The sequence below is a fragment of the Acinonyx jubatus genome, chromosome B1 (genome assembly GCF_027475565.1).
Source record: "Acinonyx jubatus isolate Ajub_Pintada_27869175 chromosome B1, VMU_Ajub_asm_v1.0, whole genome shotgun sequence".
Taxonomy (NCBI): domain Eukaryota; kingdom Metazoa; phylum Chordata; class Mammalia; order Carnivora; family Felidae; genus Acinonyx; species Acinonyx jubatus.
In genome coordinates, this window is record NC_069382.1 from 84,682,270 (window position 1) to 84,699,185 (window position 16,916).

The following is a 16,916-nucleotide window of genomic DNA, read 5'->3' on the forward strand; positions in this document are numbered from 1 at the left end:
TTCTGCCTCAAGATCTAGAGATGTTGATCACTCTTACAGTATCTGCTGTTTGCCCTGAAGTGTTCTTAAAATAAGTTGATTACTCAGCCATACAAAGTAGAAACCTACCCTATCAACCAATTTTAATATTTAGGGTTTTTACTGAAAAGTCTTTTGTTTATTAACGTTTATTTATTTTTGAGAGAGTCAGACAGAGCTCAAGTGGGGGAGGGGCAGAGAGAGAGGGAGACATAGAATCCAAAGCAGACTCCAGGCTCTGAGCCATCAGCACAGAGCCCGACGTGGGGCTTGAACTCGTGCGTCATGAGATCATCACCTGAGCCGAAGTCGGATGTTTAACTGAATGAGCCACCCTGGTGCCCCTTTCTGAAAAGTTCTTTAACCCCAAATGTAGTTCCAAATAGATTTCCAATAGGTTAGTTTTTGTTTCTAATGTATTATACTAATGTCTAATTACCTGGAGGCCAGGGGGAACAAAACAAATTTTTTTGTTTTATTCTGCAATCATCCTAACAACCAAACAAAGGGAATAAAACACAATTTCTTTATGGCAAACCTGGTTTATTGAACTTCATAAGGGAAACATTACAGTGACACTATTCCACAATGAAATTACTTAACTTTAGATTTTGTGAGGAAACATATTAGCAATATACTGTCAATAAAGCATCATCATTAATAGCTAACTACATTAGATTCTGGATTAGCTTCCTTCAGTGTTCTCAAATTAAGACTTTTCCAAAACATATCTGATGTTTTCAATTAAAGGTCACAGTTAAAATAAATTCACATAGGAGTTACAAAATGTGACTTGTGCTTTAAAAATTTGTAATTATTTGTTTGATAGCCACCATTCTGGAAGTGATTTCTCAACAATGAAATGTTTTATAAATATTTTGGAAAATATCTAAAAGCTTTATCCCCCAACTGATAAGTATGCTCTTTTAAAAAATAAAAACATATGTAGAAAAAATTAAAACAGTAAATCATTACAAATGAGATACAAATATTTCAAAATTAATAAATATTAAAGTGAAAAACTAAGTCCTTTCACAGAACTGTAAAGGATACCTGTTACTAAGTTCTTAAAAAAAGAAACAAAGTTAAATAATTTTTTTTAACCATTATTAACAGCACTTAAAAACAGAAATGTGTGTGGAAAGTTTGTAAACTTTCTTCCCACACTTCAGAAAATGTTTTAAAAGCAATAAGCAGATTCCCTTCTTTAAAAAACTGCGACACCCACCACAATTAGCACAGTTGTCATTGTTTTACTATAAAAATAGTTACAAAGCAACATTAATTTAAATTCAAACCATTTTTAATTCTAGCAAGATAAGAAAGTGGATTAATCTCCCTAGACACAGATAAAGCCAACCTGTTTTTCCTTAAGCTCTAATATTTAAAATTGAGTAATTATTTTCTAAAATTATTACTTTCAGCTATTTCATTTAATAGAATTATCTTGTTTTTATAATTAGATTATCCAGTTAGGACCACCGTAATGATTAAACAAAAATCCTAAACTACACTAGATAACATAGTTCATTGATTTACCACATTCTGAAAATATTCTAAGTACAATCATCTTTTGGCTTAATTACCTCTAGAATTACCAAGGACGGCAATCTATCAGAATCAGTGAATGTGCACCCTTCAAAGTTCATGGCTTACATTCCATTCATGTAATAGCTTTATATGCAAGCTTACTATTTTCAATGTGCAAAGTCTCAAACTCAAAATAAAAGTATTTAGGGTAAAAAAAACTTCTTGAACTATTCTTTCCACAACTGAGGGAGAGAGACAAGGTATTTTTCAATATTTAACTTATTTTTCATACTGAGGAGGAATAGTTTGTTGTGACCATAAAATTTAAAGATTTAAAAAACTGATATACTGTAACACAATACTATTACAGAAATATATGTAGACTCATAGCAATTAGAGGTATGCCCTCAGAGCTACACTCCAAATAGAAGTTGAGTTGTTAATTCAACCTTTAGTTATTAAATTAACTGACTGTGGAAGAGAACAAGAGATACTATGCCAGATATAGAGCCTGAAATTACGAAGAGCTAAGAATAGGTCTCCTGTGGTAGCCAGGAACCACGTTTAACTATTTTCCTCCCAAGTTACAACTCCTCAAATGTTTTCAATTGGTTTTTCACTAAAGATATCAAAATAAAATATAAAGCACCTTATTATGTCGCTTCATTTTCATTAAAGTCAGACTTATTTTTGTGTATTTTAACAGAAATTAGTAAGAAAACAAATTATTCTTTTAAAAGTAACAATGACTTCTGTAGATATGATTGATACTGATTAGAAATATCAAGCATCTGGAATCACTGGAAAAGTCACTCTTTATGCACTGAGAACCAGAAAACATTCCATGCCTTCTCCTCCCACTGGAACGACATAAAGTCTTGGCTCTAAAATGTACCAATAATAATGCAATTAAATACATCAATAATACAAAGAAAGAACTATAGGCAGAGGCAAATACCAGGTTTATCCTATTGAGAACACTTCCCATTCAAAGGACATACCTAGGAAGTATGTCCTAAACCTTTAATTTTTTTTTTTCAATCCCATGAATACAGGATTGAACAGTCACTTACTCCTAAAATACGATCATGCTCTCATCTGAAGCCTCCTTCTTTGGGTTCTCAATGGAAAAATGTTCTGATTCATTCTACCTTTGCTTCATTTTCAACCTCACATGAAAACCAACTTTTTCCCTGTGTTGTCACAGTGACAAACTTAATTAAGTAGATACAAAATACAAAAAATCAGCATGACAATGATAAATAGTAAAGTGTCAGGATGATCCATTATACTTGAGATTAAATCTTATGACTTATCACTGTCATACTTCAAAAGTATTTCTTTTGTCAAAATTAGATAGTATAATAAAGACTGTTACTTAGCACCAGCATGTCATTGCAGGCTTTGGTTCAGGCTTCAGAGTAATTCCGTTATCGGGGGGTTGACTAAGCATTAATGGTTTGTGGCTCTTAAGTTTATGAGCCAAGGTCATAAATATAGCTTCCACATGGTCATTATCATTGGGGTTTTTCGCAGAGGTTTCAAACAAAGGCATACTATGTGTGTCAGCAAATTTCTGTGCCAAGTCTGTAGGTACTTGAATGGCACTTCTCAAGTCACATTTATTTCCAACAAGAATCCGTGGTATGTCACTGGCTAGCAAATGTTGTTTGCATTCTTCTATCCAAGATGGTAGGCTATGAAAACTAGCCATGTTGGTCATATCATACACGAAGACAACAGCATGTACATTTCTGTAGTAGTGCTGTACCATGCTCTTTCTAAATCGTTCTTGTCCTGCTGTGTCCCATAACTGGATCTGAAAGTGAAAAAGGAGAGAAAACTGAACATTTCATTCCAATCATACATATTGAAAATTTTAATCAACTCTGCATGGTCTTTAGTACGTCTTCACTTACACTACTTTGTTCCCTTCCATAATGCCTTTTCAGTGTAATTTATGGGATCCAGATTTCATGACACTAATTACCTCATAATTAATGCAAGTATCAGAACAAATATTTCAATTTAGCATTTAAATTTCAGTAAGTTAAATTTGTCTGGAGGAAATTTACCTCAAAAACTGATTCTAAAATATTAAATAAAAATATATCAGGTTTTAACAAACACGTTAACTGTCTAATCCCTGTAAATTTGGTTACCATATGCCCTTCTCTACCTTTCACCAGACTAACTTTAAAATAGACTTAGGACAGATACTAACAGTCATTAGGTCTAGTCCCCACACTATATATATATATATATATATATATATATATACACACACACACACACACACACACACATATATATGTATATATTATATATACAATTTATACATAATATAGATTGTATATATATATGTAATATAAATACAAAATCCTCCTTGAAAATTATAAAAGGCTAGAAAATCACTTATTTAACCTAAACATCTCAACCAACAAGACTATTCCAATATCTCCCAGTCCAAATATGGGGGAGTTGAGGAAAATTATATGTAAAGCTAAATATAAGTCATGTGTTATAATTATCTTAAAATACTGAATTACCTTACCTTTGCTTACTGCCTAAAGAAGTTAAATGATGAGGATACTGATCTCAGTGGAAAAGACTAGAGGTCAATTTGCTTAGATAACTTTCTTTTTAAATTTTTTAATTTTTTTTTTTATTTTTGAGAGTGAGAGAGGGACAGAGCATGAGTGGGGAAGGGACAGAGAAAGAGGGAGACACAGAATGCAAAGCAGGCTCCAGGCTCTGAGCTGTAGGCACAGTCTGACACGGGGCCCAAACTTACGAACCGAGAGATCATGACCTGAGCCAACATCGACACTTAACCAACTGAGCCACCCAAGCACCCCTTGCTTATTAGATGACTTTTGATTGACAGACTTGTACTATTTATAAATGTTCACGGTATGGACTGGAAGCCTAAACTGGTGATTTCTCACAAAGCAACACCAAAGAAGAGTAAAATGAGGAGATTCTGCAGATGGCCCAAAAAGTAAGTAGAATATAAGATACAAATTGCTCAGGATATGGCGACATATAGTAAGTGCTCAATTAAGATGTAATGAATGAATAAATACACCTTAAAAGTGTGATTAGGGATGAAAATATTGGTCACCAATCTCTTCCATGGTATCTTAATTTTCTTAAGTTGTTTTTTTTTTTTTAAAGTAATCTCTGCACCCAATGTGGGGCTTGAACTCACAACCCTGAGATCAAGAGTCGCGTGCTCTTCTGAGTCAGCCATGCACTCCCATGCTACCCTAATTTTTATCAGGTTTTTTTTTTTTGGGGTAGTTAATTTTTCTTTTAAGTATTTGTTTATTTTGGGGAGAGTGCAAGCAGGGGAGAGGCAGAGAAAGGAGGACAGAGGATACAAAGCGAGCTCTGTGCTGACAGACTGACCGCAGCAGTCTGATGTGGGGCTCGAACTCACGAATTGAGAAATCATGACCTGAGACAAAGTCAGACGCTCAACAGACTGAGCTCCCCAGGTGCCCCTAGCAGTTCTTTTTGAGACCAAATTTCTCCATTTCCTTAATATTCTCCCTTTCTAATTAACATAAACCAAATTTTGCTCCAGGCAGAAATATAAAGTACTCTACAAACTTGATTTCTCAGGCTCTTCTAGAACTAAGGGAGGCCAAATCACATAGTTCTAGCCAATAATTTGTAGACAGTCTTTCATTGGGATTTTCCAGGAAAACTACAGATGTGTGATTAAAAAAAAAAAAAAAAGATTGGGGCACCTGGGTGGCTCAGTCGGTTGAGCGTCCGACTTCGGCTCAGGTCACGATTTCACGGTCCGTGAGTTCGAGCCCCGCGTCGGGCTCTGGGCTGATGGCTCAGAGCCTGGAGCCTGCTTCTGATTCTGTGTCTCCCTCTCTCTCTGCCCCTCCCCTATTCATGCTCTGTCTCTCTCTGTCTCAAAAATAAATAAACGTTAAAAAAAAAAATTTAAAAAAAAAAAAAAGATAGGAGCATTGGGCACGTGCCTTTTGCACCTCTCTCACCATACCCTTTCTGCCTGGAATGGGATATAATGACTGGAGGTTCAGCAACTATTGTATGAGCCTCCGTGGAGAAGAAAGCCACACACAAGAATGGCGGAAGTCTACACAGACCTGGAATCACACAGTACCATCATACAGACTGCTGCCTCTGGTCTCCTTATTCCATGAGAAAAATAAAACCTTACACGGTTAAATCATTATAGCTGAACTTCTCTTATATGTAGCTAAATGGCATCGTAAAATTACTTACCATGTACACTCTTTAAAACCTTTACCCCTTACACTCAAGGGGTAATTTACTCATCAAATCACAAGGTTTTGCCTCAATACATTCCTAGAGATGTCACAAAATAAATTATTATAAAATACCCCCTTCGTGATGTAAGCAACATAACTGGCAGATAGGCCATGAAGACTTAGTATCATATAAGTCAGAGATAGAAGCAAACGATTGTCAGCAAAGCAAATTAATAACTACTAACAACTAAACTGTTTAAATCAACGATTATTTATTCAATGCCAACTATGTGCCAGTAGGTGACTATTTTACCTCTAGACCTTGGCTTCTTCAACGGTGAAAGCAAAGTTTAGTTTCAGACCTAAAAAAATAAGTATTAATAGACTAGCTACACTGTGCATGCAAAGAGCTAATAAAGTAAATGTCTAATTCTTTAAAAATGCAACTTTTCTTTTAAAAAAAGAAATACAACTTTTTTATCTCAACTAACAGGTTAAGAATAAAAACACTCAACAAACAATTAAAAATGCTTCAAACGATAGCTGTCAAAACTTATTAAACAAAGCTACAATAATAAAGACTTTGTGCTACTAGAGTAAGACTAGGCATATAGATCAACAGAACAAAACTGAGAGTCCAGAAATAAATCCATGTATCTGTGGTCAACTGATTTTCAACAAGAGTGCCAAGACAATTCAACAGGGGAAAGAGTAGTTGTTTTAACAAATAGTGCTGGGACAACATACAAAAAATGAGGTTGGACCCCCAACCTCACACCATATATAAAAACTTATTCAAAATGGATAAAAAACCTAAATGTAAGAGCTGAAACTGTAAAATTCTTAGAAGAAAACATAGGGATAAATATTTGTGACCACCAGGTTAGACAATGATATTTAAAGCACAAGCCATCAAAGAAAAAATAAATTGGACTTCATCAAAATTAAAAACGTTTATGTTTCAAAGAATATTATCAAGAAAGTGAAAAGACAACTTACAAAATGGGAGAAAATACCTGCAAATAATATGTGTGACAGGGGTCTACTATTCAAAATACTTAATATCTTTTACAACTCAATAATAAAAGGACAGGTAACCCAATTAAAAAATTGACAAAGAATCTGCACAGACATTTCTCCAAAGAAAATATACAAATGGCCAATAAGCACATAAAAAGATGTTCAACATCATTAGCAATCAAGGAAATGCAAATCAAAAACAAATGAAACACCATTTTACACTCACATTAAGATGGCCATTAAAAAACAACAACAACAAAAAATGGCCAATAACAAGTGTTGGCAGAGATGTAGAAAAACTGGAACCTTCATACATTGCTGGCGGGGATGTAAAATAGTACAGCCACTTTAGAAAACAGTTTGGCCATTCCTCAAAAAGTTGGACTATTACTTACCCATAAAAAGGAATAAACTACTGATATTTGCTACAACAAAGGTGAACCTCCAGAATACACTAAGTGAAAGAGGCCAGACATATATTCTGTGGTTCCATTTATACAAAATTTCCCAAATAGAAAAAGCCATAGAGATGGAACACAGACTTGGTGGTTGCCAGGGCTGGGAAATGGGGAGAAACTGTTCAGGGTGAGGGGTTTTACTTCAGAGTGATTGAAATATTTTGAAACTAGACAGAGGTGTGGTTATGCAACATTACCAATCTACTAAATGTCAATGAACTGTTTACTTTAAAATGGTTAATTTTTTATTTGAATTTCACTTTAATAAATTATTTTAAAAAAGAGAGAGTTGCCATATGACCCAGCACTACCACTCCCAGGTGTATATGAGAGAACTGAAAAGACATGCTCACATAAAAACTTGTACACAAATGTTCATAGCAGCAGTATTTGTAATAGCTAAAAGATAGAACCAACCCAAATATCCATCAACTGATGAAAGACTAAACAAAATGTCCATGTGATGGAATATTACTCAGCCATAAAAAGGAATAAAGTACTGAGACACCTGGGTGGCTCAGGCAGGTAAACATCCAACTTCGGCTCAGGTCATGATCTCATGGCTCGTTGGGTTCGAGCCCCGTGTTGGGCTCTGTGCTGACAGCTCAGAGCCTGCAGCCTGCTTTGGATTCTCCATCTCCCTTTCTCTCTGCTCCTCCCCTACTCATGCTCTGTCTCTCTCTCTCAAAAATAAATACACATTAAAAAATTAAAATAAAGGAATGAAGTACTGATACATGCTACAACACGGATGAACCTTGAAAACACTATCCTAAGTGAAAGAAGCCAGACACCACCGGCCACATGTTATAAGATTCTCTCTATATGAAATGTCCAGTAGAGGCAAATCCACAGAGACAGAAAGTAGACTGGTGGTGAGGGTAGAGTAAGAATGGGGAATGACTGTTAAAATGAGTACAGGGTTTCTTTTTGGAGTTCTGGAAGCAGATAGTGATAATGGTTGCACAACCTCGTGAATATATCAAAAGCCAATAAACTATATTATTTTAACAGGGTAAATCTTATGGTATCTGAATTATATTTCAGTTTTTTAGAGTCATCAAAAAAAACCCACACCAAACTGTATCTTTAACATTTAGAAAGGTATTTGGGGAATAATTTGATGACCCATATAAAAGCTGTCCAAAGAAACTGCAGCTGACCTTTTCTTTTTTAACATTTCCTGTAGCTCAGGTATTCAAAAACCATTTCATCAATGAAGAATGACTTATAATGTTTTAAGCAGAGAATATTTATAAGTTTAAATAAATGAAAAGCACACAAGGAAATATACCAACACATTAAACATAGCTGTCTTTAAGGCAACTTCCCCCTTTATTTCTACTTTTGTTTTTCATAACAAGCAACCACTTCTATAAAAACAAACTAAACAAAAAATTAGTGCTTACACAGAATTTAGACCTGCCTCAAAGAACTGCAAAAGCCCTCAACGTGATGATGAGGATGTTTATTCCTAAGAAAACCATTTGTTTGTTTTAGGATGGGCCTGCCTCAACAGTTCTCTGCTTCCCATCAATCTTGTTCATAAGTGTGCATTCTACCATATCAAGACTTCCAGGAAACAAGGGGTCTGAAATAATAACTCTTCACACTTTACTGGAAAGCCATAAAAGTAATTACTAAGTTAACGAGGCACTTACAAAGGATTATTTAAAAAGAAGCTTCAGAATTTCCTAACAGAATTGCTGACACAAGAGCTCAGGCAAAGGCACACTGCCACATGGTCTGCAGCCTTCAAGCCTGCATGGAACATGAGGCGAGGGCAAAGGGTCTGCGGGAAGAGCAGTCAGAGACTCAGAAAAGAAAGGACAGGACAGATGACAAACACTGTCAGCCATGAAGGGCAAAACAAAGTTTGACCTAAAGAGAGAGAAACCAACGGGGAGAGACTTGGTAGAGAACAAACCCCATGACAGCTTAGAAAAGTCTTGAGGTTAAGCTTTGAGTAGAGTGGTTCACAGTGTTTAACAAAGGAGAATAACACTTAGGAAACTAACGAAGTGACACGCTTTTGTCTGGTTTAATTAGGAAGTATTTTCAGAGCAATTTTTCCCAATTTAATAGTTAATATTTTAGGGGCACGTGGGTGGCTCAGTCGGTTAAGTATCCGGTTTTGGCTCAGGTCATGATCTTGAAGTTTGTGGGTTCGAGCCCCATGTCATGCTCTGTGCTGTGATCCTGGAGCCTACTTTGGATTCTGTGTCTCCTTCACTCACCCTCTCTCTCTCTCTCTCTCTTTCTCTCTCTCAGCCCTTCCCCCACTCATGCTGTCTCTCTCTCTCAAAAATAAACATTAAAAAAATAGTTAATGTTTTATGGAAAATGGCTAATGCATGCTCCCATAGATATTACTCCCATTTTAAACATTATATGAACATGAAACATATTTCAATAATATTTCAAAAATCTCTACTTTAAATTCCAATAGAAGTTCCAACAAAAATTTCAACCTTATTATTTGCAAAAAACTAACAGTAGATTCTTATTGTTGATGAAAGTTTTTTTAGTAGTATTATCACCAAAATGAAAGATGATCTGTCTAAACTGATTTAATACTGTTTTTGCCTGACTGAAAATGATAAAAGTATTAATCCAAATGATCTTCCTTCTTTGATCAGCTACCAAATTTCCATTAGTTTCCCTTATCACCTCAATTCTAGATTTCCAGAGTAGCTTACCATCTGATCTCCTTTTTTCCATACATTCAACATGTATTCCCTGAGTACGCCATAGTTTAGAAACGGAGCTAGACATCCGAAAAAGTCTATGGCATTTCCAGACATGGATCCTGCTCTAAGACTGAGTAAGACTTAATAAAAGAGGAAGAAACACCTACATAATACAATGAGGAAAGAGATCATTTAAAGTCTCAGGTAAATTGCTAAAGGGAATTCATAGAAGGAAGAAATAGAATGGAGAAGGAGGGGTGTGATATTTTTGACAGACACACTGAGTTGAATAGGGAAGAATTACATGTGGTGAAATATGGGCAGAGGGAATGTTCCAGGCAAGCAGTGGGGCATGCAAGGGGAAAACATAGGGATCAGCAAACAAGTGGCTGGACTTTAGGGTACTTGAAGGAAATTAATGGGAAAAAAAGTCTGAAAGGCAGTCTGGAGCAAAAGGAAGGAAGTCCTACGTTAATTTTAAAAGTTGGAATTTTACAATATGGTGGAGAACTACCCAGGGTATCTGAGGCAGAGAACATTAATCTCCCTAGAGTGCAACACTAATCTGGCATTTTGGCAACAATGTATAAAACAGGTTCACTGAAGACTGGCCATGGAAGATGAGTTGAGCTGCTGCAACAGACCAGAGGGATTTTTTAAAACTAGGATTTTGAAGAAAGGATGGATTACAGAATCATGCACGTAGAGACCCAGCTGGATTTAGGGAGCAAAAGAAAGGGGACAAGGCTGCGAAGATGAGGAGGGATGCCATCATGACAACCTAGGTGATGTGGGGAGAAACAGGATAAACAGATTTGCCAGGGAAGATGAACTCACTTCAGACATTCTAGGCGAAGGAGAGATTATCCAAATAGCCATGTCTAGAAGACAGTAGGAAATGCACAGTAAGACAGGGAGAGAGGTGGGCTAGACAAAGATTTGGAAGTTATCTCCACGGATGTGACAGCTGACACTGAGAGACTACCAAGGGAGAGAATGTAGATAGAAAACCAGGTCAGGGGGCAAACTGTATCTTATTCTAGATTCATTCTCAATTGCTGCCACATTTATCTTCCTAAAACACCTGGACTTTTTGCCATGCATACAAAATAAAGTCTAGACTCTTTTTTTAAATAATTTTTTTAATGTTTATTAATTTTTGAGAGAGTCTGTGTGCACGCATGCGTTTGGGTTAGGGGCGGGGGGGGGGGGCGGTGGGGAGACAGAGGATCTATCTGCAGGCTCCATGCTGACAGCAGAGCCCGATGCGGGGCTCAAACTCATAAACTTTGAAATCATGACCTGAGCCAAACTTGGATGCTTACCCGATTGAGCCACCCAGGAGCACCTGAAGTTGACTCTTTAGCTTTTTTTTTCAAACTCTTCACAAACGTTGCTACCAATACCTGCATACTCTTCTCACTTGCCACCTTTCCACAAGAACCTCTGATCCCACGGGAGCATCCTGCTAATGGTCCTTATCAGAAAACCCGCCCCCCCGCAGTGGGACTGCACCTAGCACCCCAAGCACAAAGGATTCCTCCACCCACACCCAAACAATAACTCGGCACTCATTCTTCACCTGGTTTTGCTGGTCACCTTTTTAGGTACATAAATCTTATCCTAATCTAGGACAGTAATTCATTTATGCACTATATCAGGGTCAGCAAACTCTTTCTGTAAGAGGTCAAAACAGTGAGTATCTTAGGTTGTGTGGGGCTAACATCCCTGTCACAACTACTCCTCTCTGCCACTGGAGCACAAAAGCAAGCCCAAAATGCAGACACGAGCATAGCTGTGTTGCAATACTTTGTTTACAAACTCTAAAATCAGAGTTTCACGTAATTTTCACCTGTCATAAAACCATATTCTTATGATTTTTCCCCCCAACCATTTAAAAAAGTAAAAATCGGGGTTAGCGTCCGACTCTTGATTTCAGCTCAGGTCATGATCTCATGGTTCATGGATTCATGCTGCTGGGTTCTGTGCCAACAATGCAGAGTCTGCTTGGGATTCTCTCTCTCCTCTCTGCCCCTCCCCCGCTCTCAACATAAATTTAAAAACTTAAAAAATAATAAAATAAAAAAGTAAAAATCATTCTTAGCTTGCAGGCCACGTAAAAATAGGCAGCAGACCATATCTAGCCCTCAAGCATAATTTGCCAACCCCTACAGTGTATCATAATTCTTGTGACTAACAAAAATGTCATCTTTCATGCAATCACTCATTAAATGTTTGTTGTACCAATGGGGGAGAGGTACTGATTATTTTCCTTTAGTTAATATTAACATCTTGTATTTAACATGGCAAAATGTCATACCTCTGTAAAGGAAGCCATCCCAATGTTCAAATAGAAACTGCTGCCCCCTAGTGAGAAGATGGACCAAATGCAACATGAGGCTTTCATGATTCTGCTGGTGTCTCACCGTAAAATGCTTGTATGAAAGGAATACAGCTAGGTATGATGGGGATACACATTACAAGGATGGAGCATAAGGATTAGGGTTGAGTCTTAATTTAAAAATCAAATGTATTTTTATTTAAGGAATTCAGTTTATAATTTTATTCAACTTCAAAAATTCTGCAAACAAGATTCTGCTCTTCCAACCATACATATATAGTACTTAGGAACAGATTAACAAATATAGACTTTGTTACATTTCACAAAACATTTTAACTGAAAGGGCACTGCCATAAGACACACTCTCTGAAAAATTTCTAGTCTGGAATTAGAAACATTCAACACAATATCTCACTTTTACCAAATAAAAATGTCTAGAATATCATTTTATCAGTAAAGTAACATAAAGCTTTCCAGCTTTCGATTGAAGATGAAAAATGAAAAGACATGTCATTTCAGATCAGGCTAAAAATTTTCCAAAGAGAAAATACGTATGAACATTTCAGCAGCACTTAAGATGTATTGCAGATTAACAAAGAAAAAGCAGGAGCAGCACATGACATAATTCTACATTCACTTCAGTTTTTTTTAAGACACTAAAACAGTTTTTTAAAAAATGTCCAATATATAACATATGGCTGCTTTGCAATGTCTGTGTTTCTTAAAGCTTTGGGAAAAAAATGTCCAATATAGACCTATCCTTTTCTACTACAGAAATCTCAGGATATTTCTGTAAGGGGGGCACCCGGGTAGCTCAGTTGGTTGGGCGTCCGACTTCAGCTCAGATCATGATCTCAAGGTCTGTGAGTTCGAGCCCCACATTGGGCTCTGTGCTGACAGCTCAGAGCCTGGAGCCTCCTTCAGATTCTGTGTCTTCCTCCCTCTGCACTTCCCCTGCTCATGTTCTGTCTCTGTCTCTCTCTCTCAAAAATAAATAAACATTTCAAAAGCATTTTTAAAAAGAGTATTTCTGTAAGTGTCTTTTTCGACCACAAAAGAAATCTTTCAAGTCTTAAAAGTTGGAGGTACAAGTCAATGGCTAAGGCCTTAGAAAGAAGAAAAAGGAACTCAGTTTCCAGGCCTCTACCAACCAAACAGGTTAAGCTGAAGCTCAGGAGGAATAATCCCAGAAAAAAAAAAATGTTTTCTCCTTATTCCTCTTTTTTTTTCCTTTAATATCTTTTTTTTTTTTTAATATGCTTATTTTATTTACCCTTGAAAGAGAGAGCATGAGCAGGGAAGGGGCAGAGACAGAGGGAGACAGAGGATCCAAAGCCAGCTCTGTGCTGACAGCAGTGAGCCCCACGTGGGGCTTGAACTCACGAACCATGAGCAAGAACCGTGAGAACCGTGAGCCGAAGTTGGACACTCAACCAACTGAGCCACCCAGGCACCCTATCATACTTCTCTTAACCAGAAGAATAAACTCTTGCTCCCAGATTCATCCATTTATGGTTCTGGTTCACTTATGACTGCCAGCACTTACCCCAGTAGTTAAGTATTCAACTTAGACACTAGACATGTTTTGTATTTTTTCAATATAAATACCGCTTAAATTTGCACCTGATTCATCTGAGATGTTAAAGTACAAATGGCAACCCAAAAGTAGGTAAGGAAGGAAATTCCCAACTCCTCTCCTGCCTCCATTCCCTCTACTTATTTCTTTAAAATCATGCTTTTGGGGGAATTTCTCTCACCTTTTGCATATGCCCTACTTTATCTGTGCTTCACACTCTGGATGCACAGCCACAAAAATGACTGTGCCAAAGAGGAACAATGATGTAAAGCCACCAGAGAAGAATCATCTTAAGATTATCAGTTGTAAATCAGGTGCTTCCTATATGCTCTCATCTAATCTCTTATGGCATTATCCCAATTTTTCAGAAGAGAAAATGGTCTCTGAAAGATTAAGCAACCTAAGGACTACAGTAACCAACCACCCCAGTTCGCCTGAGACTGAGGGGGTTCCTGGGATGTGGGACTTCATTTTAAAACTGGGACAGTCTTGAGCAAACATAGTCACCCTTCTGAGGACACATAGCCCATCCTTACCCTTTCATAGGTTCAGATCTGAGCCGAGCCAGTTGGGCTCCAAAGCCCATGCACTCTCTCCCAGGACTTCTGTTTTTCCCCAACTAACCTCTCTCTCAAACTTCAGAAGCCCCAATATCTTCCTCACCCCCAGGCTTCTGGGCCCAACCTAATTCTGATGAAAAATGTTCAGTCTCTTCTTACCAGGTCTTTTCCTCTGTAATGCATACAGGTCTTTCTTAACTCCCTATTACAGTATACCCAAAGGACCACCACTGGCAACCTGAATGGGATGATAAAAAATTAAAGTAAAAACTAAAAGGCAAAAGGACCTATAGAAGGCTGATTTCTTTTCAATCCAATTTCTCCTTTACATCATTAGCATTTAAACCCCTTTGAGGATGGTGGGGAAGGGCAGTGGTTAGAGAACAAATAAATTGTTCTCGCCTCAAGGATGTGAGGGAAAGAATGAAGACATGAATCTATCCCCCCCCCCCCCAGGGGGACCGAGGTAAAGATGAACATCTTAATTTAAAGCAAATAAGTAAATGCAGTATACGGAAGGCAGAGCTTTTCCTGGGGTCTGAATTAAGAACTGGGAGAGGGTGGCACCAAGAATGCGTTTTTGGCAAACCAAGTAGGAACTGTCATGTATAGAATGTTTCTGCAGGAAAATAGATTCTTCTAAACAAGTCAATGTCATACAGAAACTTCTGTGGCAAAACTGCATGCAAGAGAATACCTAACTACTTCCTCAAGGGCAACAAGGTTTTACTTCCACAATGTCTAGGGCAGTGCTCAGATGCCTGTTTAATAAGTAATACTTATTAAACGACTTTTCCATGCTTGAGAAATTTCATTTTTTCCTTCGGTCTTACTTCACTGACTCCCAACACAGGAGACACTGCCAATGGATACCTTCTACACTCTTGCTTCTCAAGGTATGGTTCATGGACTAGTTGTATCTGCATCACTTGATTCCGTACCGAATTAGAATCTGCATTTTTAAAAAAACACAAGTTGCCCAGGTAAATCGCGGGGCACTAAAGTTTGCGGAGCACTGCCTTATAAGTTTGTTATAGATAAATCCTTCCAATCCCCAACTCCAATCTCTACATCGGCTTGAGAAAAAACGGAGCGCACACCTCGCACACGGCCAGCGATTAACCCACAGTGAGGTTGGGAACTGTCACCCCAGGGCGTCCTTCTTTCCTGACAGTCCCCCATCCGCTCACCTTGATGCGCTCCCCATCAATCTCCACCGCTCGTTCTCGGAAATCCACCCCGATAGTAGCCTCGGTGCGGTCCGGGAAACGGCCGGCGCAGAAGCGGTAGGTCAGGCACGTCTTGCCCACATTGGAGTCACCGATCACGATTATCTTGAAGATACGGGAGCGAGCCGGAGGCAGAAATACTGAAGCCCCTGACACCGCACCGCTGGACGTGAAGCTTGCCTCGAGAGACGACTCCATCTCCGAAGCCATTCTCCGGACCCGCCCCAAACTGAGGCGGAGGAAAGGAGACGCAGAAAGGCTGAGAGATTACGCCAACGCGAGCGAGCGCGCCCAGCCTGCCCGCTCGGCTGCGCAGGGTCGCAGGAGCCACCGCCCTCCAGCCCGGCAACGCGCGTGCGCACCTTCCCGCCCCGGCCCCGCGCAGGTGTGGCGCCCACCAGCCCGGGCTCACTGCTCCTCCCACCTGGCCCACGGCTCCACCCCGCCGTTACTCGGGCCGGGGCCAGTCTACCTGGAAAGGCAGGGGACCGGCCGGGGGCTGGACGGCGGGTGCGGAGGGCCAGCCAAGCGGCCAAGTGAGCCGAGCGGCCAAGCAGAGCGCCCCAGGCCCGGCAGCCAGGCTGGCCCGGCCCCGCCACGTCTAAGGCTCCCGCCCTCCGGAGGAAGCCGCGCAATCACTTTGGGGGCGGGGAGAGAAAGACAGCTGAGGAAGGAGGTACCACCAGGCACTCTCTCGCGAGAGGGCCGAAGAGCCGCCTTCAACGGGTGCCTGGTGAGGGGCTGTGAAGTCTTCGGAAGGCTGGGATGGCGAGTTCGGCGTTGTAGTCGACGTCGTTGGGGATTCCCCGGACTTGGAGGTGGAAGCGAGTTCCCTTGGCTTGCAGCTGGGAGGTTGTGGTGTCGGCTGTACCCCCTGCCTCCTCCGGACTTTCTGGATGCCGCGAGTTGGGACAGCGATAAGGACTGGAGGGGGTGGGGCGTGAGGCGCCGCAGAGAGGCCGCCCTTCGCGAGATGCGCTTGGGGACGAGCTCCCGGTCGCTTGGGGTATTGCCGCCTTCCGTCGTGGCTGGCGCGTGTTTGGCAGTGAGCAGGTGGGAGTTCGAGGCCGCCTGCCGCCTTGGCACAGAGGACACCCCTTAGGCTAAGTGAGGGTATCCACGGGACTCTGGTGCCCTGGGCTCGTTTGGCTAATGCCCCAGGTCCAGAAAGTAGAGCAGATCCCATGCGGGCCACTCGGGGGTATTGAACGGGGAGTCTTCACCAGACGCCCTCTCTA

The 16,916-nt window shown here is 39.6% G+C and overlaps 1 protein-coding gene across 1 annotated transcript; it reads right to left on the reverse strand.

Annotated features, from left to right (window-relative positions):
* Nucleotides 1-540: 540 nt before the first annotated feature.
* Nucleotides 541-16,622, reverse strand: RAB33B (RAB33B, member RAS oncogene family). The gene is made up of 3 exons (XM_027066361.2): nt 16,151-16,622; nt 15,640-15,907; nt 541-3,367 (listed from the first exon to the last, which is right to left on the reverse strand). The coding sequence occupies exons 2-3, from the start codon at nt 15,886-15,888 to the stop codon at nt 2,927-2,929; spliced, it is 690 nt and encodes a 229-aa protein (XP_026922162.1). The 5' UTR covers nt 15,889-15,907; nt 16,151-16,622; the 3' UTR covers nt 541-2,926.
* Between the last annotated feature and the right edge of the window lie 294 nt (nt 16,623-16,916).